This window comes from Conger conger, chromosome 6 (assembly GCF_963514075.1).
Source record: "Conger conger chromosome 6, fConCon1.1, whole genome shotgun sequence".
Lineage (NCBI taxonomy): Eukaryota > Metazoa > Chordata > Actinopteri > Anguilliformes > Congridae > Conger > Conger conger.
In genome coordinates this window covers 42,648,213-42,658,735 of record NC_083765.1, presented here as the reverse complement: position 1 = coordinate 42,658,735, position 10,523 = coordinate 42,648,213, and the positions used below count along the sequence as shown (strand labels likewise).

General features: G+C 43.8%; 1 protein-coding gene across 3 annotated transcripts; it reads left to right on the top strand.

Annotated features, from left to right (window-relative positions):
• Positions 1–3,104: 3,104 nt before the first annotated feature.
• LOC133131051 (zinc-binding protein A33-like) lies at positions 3,105–10,103 on the top strand. Of its 3 annotated transcripts, XM_061246143.1 has the most exons (6): positions 3,105–3,495; positions 3,929–4,024; positions 6,305–6,538; positions 7,526–7,617; positions 8,546–8,670; positions 9,027–10,103. In XM_061246143.1, the coding sequence occupies exons 1-6, from the start codon at positions 3,130–3,132 to the stop codon at positions 9,539–9,541; spliced, it is 1,428 nt and encodes a 475-aa protein (XP_061102127.1). In that variant the 5' UTR covers positions 3,105–3,129; the 3' UTR covers positions 9,542–10,103. The 3 variants fall into 3 exon arrangements, with proteins under 3 accessions (XP_061102127.1, XP_061102128.1, XP_061102129.1); XM_061246144.1 differs by lacking the exons at positions 3,105–3,495; positions 3,929–4,024 and adding an exon at positions 5,468–5,990; XM_061246145.1 differs by lacking the exons at positions 3,105–3,495; positions 3,929–4,024 and adding an exon at positions 5,469–5,877.
• The last annotated feature ends 420 nt before the right edge of the window (positions 10,104–10,523 follow it).

Sequence of the window (10,523 nt, the reverse complement as noted above, 5' to 3'; positions counted from 1 at the left end):
CATCATCAGTAAAGATAAGTGAGCCAGTTTCTATGGCAGCCATACGTGCCTCAGCCATAACACTGTCTTCACCATGTTTCACAGAAGATGGTGGATCATGAGCAGTTCCTTTCTTTCTCCACACTTTCTGCTTTCCATCACTCTGCTAAAGGTTAATACTTGTCTCATCTGTCCATAAGTCTTTAGTCTAGAACTTTTTTAATTTACTTTTAAGCAAACTTTTACCTGTCTTTCCACATGATAGTATTTGACAAACATCTCATCTTTTCAACAGTTGAAAAGATTTTTTTTCTTCACAAATAAAAGTATTATTTGATCATTCTCAGCTCTTCCATGGTCTTTCAGGTCGTTTGCTGTTACTGAGCTCACCGTAGTAGTTCTTGCTTCCAAACGATGTGTCAGAACAGTTGATTTTGACACACCGATGTTTTGCCTATGTCTCTGATCTATATATTCTTCTTTTTCAGCCTCACGATGGCCTGCTTTACTGGCATTAACACTGATTTGGTCCTCATGTTGAGAGACAACAGCAACAGATTCTAAATGCAAATTCCACACCAAGAATTAACTCTAGACCTATTGGTAGGTTGATTTTGCATGACATAATGATGCAAAGACATATAGCTGGCCAAGAAACAACTAAGCAGCCAATTGTCATATTACTTTTGCTCCGCTAAAATGGGGGACTATGTATAAAAAGTCCTGCACAGATCACCCAATATGATAGTCAGTACCCTCAGATTAAAGCTGGCAGACTGCACTTCATATTAATTGGTTCCTTTAAATACTATATGAGTTCAGGACCAAAGCAATCCGAAGTATGCGTACTGGGCAAGGAGCAGAGGCGACGAAGTTGTGACGTTCTCGCTTACTGGTTTACTCTCCAATAACAACAACAGTTGTTGCGCCCACACAAACCAAGCGTCTGAATGAGATCTACCCGTGAATTACGCAGTGTCAGATTTCACCGAGGGTGAGTCCATGTTCTGGAAACACTGTGCCGACGTCACTGCATACCGGGAAAATACATTAATAGTTGAAAGGTGTATCATAAATATGGAATGCTTTCACAAGGAACTAGTTCAACCATACTAGCCCACCGTATGAGAAGTGATGAGAGATGGGAGTGCTGCGGTTTCCAGTCACAGGATGTCTGCAACTGTCGGTGCAGGTGCGGTTGTACATCAAATGCAGTTGTAAATATTTCGCGAGAACAAGTACTTTCCTGTCAGGGAAACCACAAATGAAATTGTAGGCGTATTTATTTAGGCGCTTGACATAAAAATCTGATTCATGTCAGAAAATATCACAAAACAATACGGTTATTATGTCGGTTGAGGAAGCATTTAGTTAGGCTTCATGAAATGTTGACCCAGCTTATGAAACGCATTTACTAAAAACATAATTATTACAAATCGCACACTGCAAGCATTTTATCTAGAAACTGTAAATAGTCTGTAAACTGTAAATCGCTTAAAAGGTGACGCGTTTGATCATATTAAAAATTCCAGGATTGGTTACCATGGCAATTTTTAAATATCGCCTCAAGATTCAAAAGGACTCAAATCGAGACTCAGTTGCAGCCGCGCCACAATGTAATTGACTGCTAATTATGAGACAAAGTTATAAAATAATCATAAGTATCAGAACGATACAAGATGTATAAAATTGAATATGGAGGTAAGCGCATTGGGCGTCTAGTTACAGCCTAAAGGTTTACACAGCAAGATCTTCAGTGTTCAACAATCAACTTACTTAGACGAGTAGGCTACAAATGGTCCCCATATGTAGGGGAGTCCAGGGACAATTGGAACACGTTTTGCTCCAACATGGATGACTCAATGACTGTTTATGCTAGAGCTCTCAACTTTGATAAAAAGATACCCACGTTTGTCTGCTACAAATACGAGTCATTTAGACATCATCTACAATATAAAAGAATGTGTGATACAAGGAGTGCCACTACTGGGCTGAGTTTTAACATAAGTTGGGGATTGATGTAACAGGAACAGAAATGTGCTTCAATCAGAACCACACTATTACATTTGCACAATTTGGCCTAAAGTACATTATGTTCCATAAAACAAATGAAAATACTTAAACATGAAATATAAAATGGCCTAACATAATTTGAAAAATCTGTTTTACAAATGTCTTTTTTTGTAACGCAAAAAAAATATTTTTAAAGTGAAATAAATTGTGCTTTTTAGTCTTTAAATGTAAAACAGCTTTCTTTCTACTACAGTGTGTTTGCGTATGTGTGTGTCAGCTGACTACCCATGGAGTGTTTAGTGTGTCTACTGTCCCTATTTCTTTTCCTCATCCATTTCCTTGCCTTGGCGGCACGGATGGTGCAGTGGGTAGCACTGCCGCCTCACAGCAAGGAGGTCCTGGGTTCGAATCCCTGTCGGCCGGGGCCTCTCCGTGCGGAGTTTGCATGTTCTCCCCGTGTCTGCGTGGGTTTCCTCCGGGTACTCCGGTTTCCTCCCACAGTCCAAAGACATGCACGTTAGGCTGATTGGAGAGTCTAAATTGCCCGTAGGTATGAGTGTGTGAGTGAATGGTGTGTGTGCCCTGCGATGGACTGGCGACCTGTCCAGGGTGTATTCCTGCCTTTCGCCCAATGTATGCTGGGATAAGCTCCAGCCCCCCTGCGACCCTGATCAGGATAAGCGGGTTCAGATAATGGATGGATGGATGGATGGATTTCCTTGCCATGCTGAGAAATAAAGAAATGCCAAAAACTATTAATTTCAATCAGAAATAAGTGTCACAACCATCCCCAAACCGGGCTGCCATTACATAGCCAGCTATTTCCCCCCCTCCTCTGTAACGAGTTGAATGAACGCTGGACATTTTACTGTGTACAGGATGAACTTTCAAAAACATGAGTAATAATGTTAGATAATAATACGATTATAAATTGCATTTAGATTATGAAGTGAAACGTTATAAAGTATCACATTAACTTTAATATTGAAAAACTTTAATTTGTCACGGGATATAGAATAATTAAACGGGGGAATTCCTTGGGCTTGGTCAGACTGGCCCGTATCTTTTAACTTCCGATATTCCAGAACAGAAAACGAAACTTATCTCGAGCTCCAGCACAGAGCAGACAACTCCGCAATGGCTCACTCTGACTTGTTCAGCGAATTGTACTGTTCTGTGTGTTTGGGGGTATTTGCTGACCCAGTGAGTCTACCTTGTGATCACACATTCTGTCGCCCGTGTATCCAGAGCTGCCAGAGTCCAAGATGCCCGGAATGCCGTGCGCCGTTCGCGGTCAGAACATGCAAACCGAACCGTCTGATCCGGAACTTGGCCGACAGGCTGAGAGCTCAAGTGTACCACCGTACGTGCCCCGAGCACCAGGAGAAAATGAAGATATTCTGTCAAACGGACAGACAGCTCATCTGCGTGGTCTGCCGGGATGGACACACACATCGCGGACACGCCTGCGTGCCTATCAGCGAGGCTGCCGCTGTCAGCAAGGTCAGAGCTGATCTGTTTCAGTCTTGTGCGATGGGTGACTCACAATATATTAGTGTTTTATACAATAAAACAATGCGCTGTACGAAAACTTTTCAGCGTCAGACAAAGTTGTGTAGTGCCATGGGTGTATCATGACGCATCGTTTTCTTTTTGTAAACGGTTGGAATTATATGCTTTTGAATTCTCGCCAAAAAGGCAGAGAAGGTCGAGTGTTAGATTACCGTGCCCCTTGAGTTTTCAGTATCTCATGATCAAGCGGCCTGCAATTCTCATTTAAATCATTGTATACTGAAGGAGGCAAGATAACGAGGGGACAGACGAGAAGAGAAAGAGACGGGCAGCTGCTCAGTGCACTTCTGGGGGCCAAGAGACGTGGAAAAAAGTGATAGAAAGTCAGCCTTTCTTTTCATTTGTATTGGTCTTTGCTTTGCAGGGTGAATTGGGAAAGGCTCTGGAGTTCCTGTCCAAGGACAACGGTGCTCTGGCTGGTCTTATCTCCGAGCAGGATGGGGAGATGAGAAAGATTAAAGTGAGAGGCATCCGCCGCCTACCATCTGCAGTTGAAACTCGTTTCTTTAAAAATAAGCCTTTGTATACTACTGATCCCAGCAATACGTGCGGCTTAAGTTTTGTAACAGCCATTTGTCCAAAACTCAGTGGAATGCTAAAATGAGCACATTCACTTTTGTTTTTGTTATCCACTGGGATCGGAGGTGGTGTTAATACCGTTGACACGGCCAGGGTGTTTTTAATGGCGGTTATTTATGAATTGAATAGCATTCGCAGAACACGGTAAACCATGTAGCAAGCCGGATGTGGTATTTCATTCGCCATGGTTTTCCCAACACCAAACAACGGGGCGTACAGATAACGCGGGGCTTTAATACGGGGTTTCTGGCAGACCTGTTCGTGCTGATTAAATAAGGCCTGTTTTGGGAGTTGAGTTTGCCTTTTCAGCTGGTTTAGTTTCTGCCACAGCTCTCCTGTGTGGTGCAGGTGCCAAAACCGCTCCGGAGCGCCCCCCTTCTGGCTCCCCTCACCTTACACTAGTCTGTAAATAAATACGTGAGCTCACCGCAGTGATCCAGGTTTACAGCCGTCATTAAAAGGAAGAAAAGCAGGTGGTGCCTTTGTTGGGTTGGTGGAAAGGGGCAAAGGTTTTTCTGTAACATGACATTTTTGGGAAAATGAATGTTTGGAAATCTCTTTTCTACTTACACACTAATGCAGAAAACCAAAAAATACATATAGAAATATCTTGGACAAAATTTGTATTTTATAAATGTAGTGTGCATAAGCTTTTTGTACAGTACTGTGGGTGCACATAATGTTTGCTTATTGCCTTGTTATCGGATAAAAGAAACCCTGCAGGAATTGGTTTCAGGTGCTGTTAATTAAATCAATTATAACATTCCCTCTGCCATTTCCCTGTAAAAACATGTTGAATGTTGACTGTTTTCACTTCTAAAGAGTCTGTACATTTGCATGCACACTAAATACCCTCCAATTACAAATGTAATGCCTTATAACAAAACAAAAAAAAAAAGAGTTAAGCTTGGAGCTTATTTGGGGCTGTAAAGTTAATGTAATTACATGAGCACATAAACCTGAACTTGAACTTGTGGTTCCCATTAGTAGCTGCATATTATTTGCAATTTAATTGTTATCATCAAAGCATTTTCTCCCCGTTAAAACAGTTCCACTGTGTGCTATGGCCCAAGCAACAAACTTGATTTATTTTACAAAAATAAGTTTCTTCTGTTCGGTCCTTGCCACTGTCACCTTTGACCTTTTGCAGGGGGGTTAGGACAGGGTGCGCTGTGAAGCCCACTGTCATCACGCCTTTGCTAAATGCTCAATAGACACGTTCAGATTTGGTTTGAGTCGAGATATATGAGACCACGCACTCAAGTGGACTCTGGTCTTAACACCACTTTACACCACTTTACACCACTTAGATTTAAAAACAGGATTGTAAAAGATAATACATAATGATTGGGCAACAGCATGACAACAAGAAGTCAAGGGTCATGAAAGAGTGTAGAAAAATCTGTTTTTAATTTTCCATTAATATCAGGCACTCAGAACGGGTGACCCAGATGCGAAACCAAGGAGTAGTATTTATAATAAAAGTCTTAACAGGTATCAATCAGAAATGGGTCGTAACAGGTATCAATCAGAAAACGCTGGAAAGAATGGCATAAACACATAACAATCTGGCAAGGAACTGAACAAAACAAGGGTTTAAATAATACAGGTAACAAGAGAGAATAGGAATCAGATGGGGAAACAATCAGGAAGTGAAACAATCAGGAAGTGAAACAGGTGAAACGAATGAGTGAAGTGAGATGAACTGACAGGGAGGCTACGGTGTGCACAGAGGTAACAAAAACAAGGAAACACTAATAGATAGAATACAATACACTGAAAACACAAAACCTAACACTTAAAAATATTGGGAGAACTTGGAATTGATGGGGAAGAGTATTCTGAAGGTAGGGTTTTGGAATTCTCTGCCCGCAGCGGCTTTAGTCGTAACTGTTCTGTAAATGGTTAGCATTTCTATAGCGCCTTTACCAAAGCACTGTACAATTGATGCTTCTGATTCACCCATTCATACACTCACACACTAACAGCGATTGGCTGCCATGCAAGTCACCAACCAGCTCGTCAGGAGCATTTTGGAGCATTAGGGTTAGGCGTCTTGCTCAGGGACACTTCGACACACCCAGGGCAGAATCGAACCGGCAACCCTCAAATTGCCAGACTACTCTTACCGCCTGAGCTAATGTCACCCCGTAACCCACAGGAGAAGTCCACTCGGCTGAAGGCCAACATCAGCGCTCGGTTCAGGGAGCTCCAGAACTTTCTGCAGAAGAGGGAGCAGGAGCTGCAAGCGGAAGTGGTGAAGGAGGAGAAGAGGGCTCTGCTGCCCATGCAGGCGAACCAGGCGGCCATGACTCAGAGGCTCAACCCCCGTCTGGAGAAGGAGAGCGCCCTGCTGTCAGGTCTAGACATCGACGAGTCCGACAACTTCCAACAGGTGAGGCTCATTAAATGGAAAATGGCACTTTACAATTCCTGCCTCTCATTCACCCATTCACACACATACAAGTACACCAGGGAAGCGTTGAGTTAAACATCTCTGTGTCAAGCCAGACACTCGACTGAACAGGGACATTCCATTCGCCATTTCCTTGATTCCTCCACCCTCGCTTCCTTTCCTCACCTCCTCCCATGGGTGGAGCTATGGAGAGAGGTAAATGGAAGCCAATGGGATGAGCCCACGGACTGCTTTCTAGGTTATTGGCGCATTGCGTCCAACCAAAACACTTTTCCTGGGTTTTCATTGCATGATGACTCCTATCAGTCGTTTGTGTCTATTCCAACAGTAAAAAATAATAACCTTCATATGAGAACTGGACCACTTGCATACATTAGATATAAAAACAGGGTTCACCTTTACTGGAATAGAAGACTCCAGCATGTATATTGGTATGAGGTATTAATATATGCAGATTTCATGCGTCTCATTAGCTCTAGTGAGCACTCTTCATATGCAATATCAACTCTGCAGTTTTATATTTCTTCAAACACCACCGAGCGTGCAAACACAGATACTGTATGTAGGCTTGAATTTCCCAACGTAATTTGATGGAAAGTGAGACGGCTCATCCCATGTGTCCACTGATGAGGGCGAACGCTATCTCATCTGCTCGCAGCATCAAAGCCGCCCGCATGTAAAGATGGCAGAGTTTTCTCCTTGCGATCAGAAAACGAGGAATACTTTTAACTCACTGTAATTGCTGTCAAGGGAATAAGCAGCAAAGGCGACGTACCGTGCTTGTTGTTCGAGCTCAGATGCAGATCGCTTGATTGAAATTTTACCCTCAGACTCGACAGGCGGGGTAAGACGCTCCTTGACGATTCCCAGGCATATCAAATCAAACTCGATTGATCAAGGGCCAAATTGGATCACCTGCGGTCCTTGGTCTGAATAAACCTCTTCTGGATTTCTGTGTCCGTACAGTGGTGGTTGGACCACGGGTCCCCTATTGTGGGCGAGCTGAAGAACCGGGCCAGTGGAACCGGTGAAATATCGGGTCAGCATACAGTGGGAGAGTGAGTATTCAGGTCATACTTGTAACATTAATATTGAGTATTAAGAGCTGAGCCCACCTCAAGTCTTCACTCTGTTCACTGAAAAATTGTTTTCATGATGCTACAATATTTTCTGAAGTTTTTAGCTTGTTTTCTGGCACCTTGCATTTTAGAGCGTCACCCCTGCTTTTCCGCTTTTCTGCAGAAGCAGAAACTATGAACACAGAACACTCTCAGGGGTCATGACCTTCAGCTCCTTCCAATGAGAAAATAGAACAACACTACACTTAACCCAGAAGAGTAGTCTTCACATTTTCGCATTTTCATATTTGGCCTCTCACACACTCACACACTTGCCATCTATCGTTTCGCTTTTTCTGTTTATGAATACAATAACACTGAAACACCTTGCAGTTTCGCCAGAGTAACAAAGTGCCCTCACTCTCTGTGGAGAGAAAACACGGTGGACTTCAAATCTGAAAACAGCATTGGCCTTCTGTGTATTTAAATGAGTAATTTCCAGCATATATTGTATTTCAGGTTATTGCAGTTGTGACTCCTAGCCACAGTTATGATCATGTTTCACACCCACACTGTGGGGAGAGTCACTGCACTGAGAAACTCTTCTTTTAATGAAATCATTAAATCACTTATTAAAAGTATATTTTTATTTTTCCGACAACCTCATGCATAGCAGCTGAAGGCTTACCCTTGTAAAACATTTTATTGCGCTCTAACGTACGAGTAGTCCACCATCTGTGCACACAGCTAATTCGCTAATTGAGACGAGGTAATTGGCGGAAACAAAAACCCAACATGCAGACTGTTCGCCCCTTGGAACAGAATTGCCCTTCTGGGAGATCCAAATTCGATGTGTTCGGGAGTTTGTCTGTTGTTTTTCTTTACTTCCACTTACCCGGTCTTGTTTCCCGTTCTCCCTTCTCCGCAGGTTCAGATCGGAGGCGGAGGACCTCCAAGTGACCCCGGACACCCCCCGCTCCCTCACCCTGGGTCCGTATGAGTCCCACCTGCAGCTGTTCGTGTGGAAGGAGATGCTGAAGGTTGTCAGACCGGGTGAGTTCAGCGCCTGACGGTGCGAAAGGGCCCTCTCTCCGAATGCTATTTTCAATCTGACAGAGAACTCGCCGTTCTCATGCTCCACGCCAATTAGGCGGATGTGTTTAAATTATACCGCTAAAATAGAACGTTACATTATTTTCAGACACACAAGCCTGGCTGCCATCGCACATCTCCAAGTGATAAAACATTTATGCTTAATATACTCTCCAGTTTATAGGGAAGCAGCGAGCCGAGATGAGCCTTCTGTTCTCTGCATTATGTGTTCTTTATGTCTGCGATATTGGCAGTTTGTTATTAATTCGGCTGCAATGGATTCTGAGATGTTTGGCTCTCGCGTTTGTTCCCCGCAGTTCCAGACTGCGTAACGGTGGAGGACAATGACGACCCGGTGTTGAAGGTGTCACGCGACGGGCTGGGCGTCAGACACGTGGACGTGAGGCCCAGCCGGATGTGGGCGTGGGGGAGAGACCCGCAGTACTCCATGTCGCACACGTGGAGCGGCGAGGGCTTCGGGGCGGGGCAGCACTACTGGGAGGTGACGGTGGGGGAGAAGCTGCACTGGAGCCTGGGCGTGGAGGCCGACCCGCACGGCGACAGGGAGAGCGTGTGTCGGCTGAACGGCCGCTTCGGGAAGCACCGGGTCCAGACGCAGCGCGAGGTCCCGCTGGACCTGGGGACGCAGCCACGCGTCGTGGGCACGTACCTGGACTGCGACAGGAAGCGCGTGGAGTTCTACGACGCCGACCACGTCAAACTCATCGCCTCTGCCACGTACGACACCGACAAGCCGCTGTTCGCCTACTTCAACCCCGGCTTCTACCTGCAGGGGGAGAACGCCGACCCACTGGCCCTGCGTCCGTACTGAAAGCCCCGATGTAGCCACGATAAGATCCGCACAGCTGCTGGGCCCTCGAGCAAGGCCCTGAACCCCGCATTGCTCCCGGGGGATTGTCCCCTTCTTTGTCTAAATCAATTCTAAGTCACTTTGGATAAAAGTGTCCACAAAATATCTCATTAAAAAAATATTTCAAATCAGTAATTTACAGATTGAGGGTCCTCATACTCACACAGCAGACTTGTACATTTAATTTAACGCAGGGACCACGTAAAACAATAGCGCTTTTTTATATTCACATTTTTTATTAAAAAATGCTCGTACATACGTCAGTATTTAACGGTTTCTTTACTATCAGTGCTGCCCTTGCATGCTATTGAAATCATCACATTAGTGTTGTGTTTTATGGTCAGAATGGAGAGCTATCTGACGATATTGATTTATATGAATAAATATTAAATGTACTTTTGCACAAATTTTGAAGATGAAATCAAGATGAAAATGAATGTTTTATGTCTTGAATTCCATCATGTTCAGAGACAGTATCTGTAACTAATTACAATGTGGGTAAGTCAATAAAGAAACATTTTATGTCTGCTAATTGAAAATGTGTCTATTTTCATTTCAATTAATTTGATTTTGAATTTTCTGTTCTGTAGTGTAAGACTACTTATGAACAATGGAGAAAATAATGCTCTTCAAACGAAACAAAGATGTCAACGGTTTTCATTTTCAGTTATTATGATCTCATTAAATCTTCTTCCTGTAGACTTTCAGAGCATACAGTATATGTACACACACACACATCCACACACGCACACTCACACACTCACACTCAAACACACTCTCACACACACACACACTCAACACTCAAACACACACACATACACATACACACTTAAACACACTCACACACATACACACACACTTGCACACACATTCACACACACACACACAGGCACACACACTCTCACACACATACACAGACACACTCAAACACACACACACTCAC

Bases quoted from the DNA above. Each gene is read 5' to 3' on its own strand.
- LOC133131051 (XM_061246143.1), top strand. From the start codon at position 3,130: ATGGCTCACTCTGACTTGTTCAGCGAATTGTACTGTTCTGTGTGTTTG. The intron at 3,496-3,928 runs GTCAGAGCTGAT...TTTGCTTTGCAG, and splicing joins AGGCTGCCGCTGTCAGCAAG to GGTGAATTGGGAAAGGCTCT. The intron at 8,671-9,026 runs GTGAGTTCAGCG...TGTTCCCCGCAG, and splicing joins GCTGAAGGTTGTCAGACCGG to TTCCAGACTGCGTAACGGTG.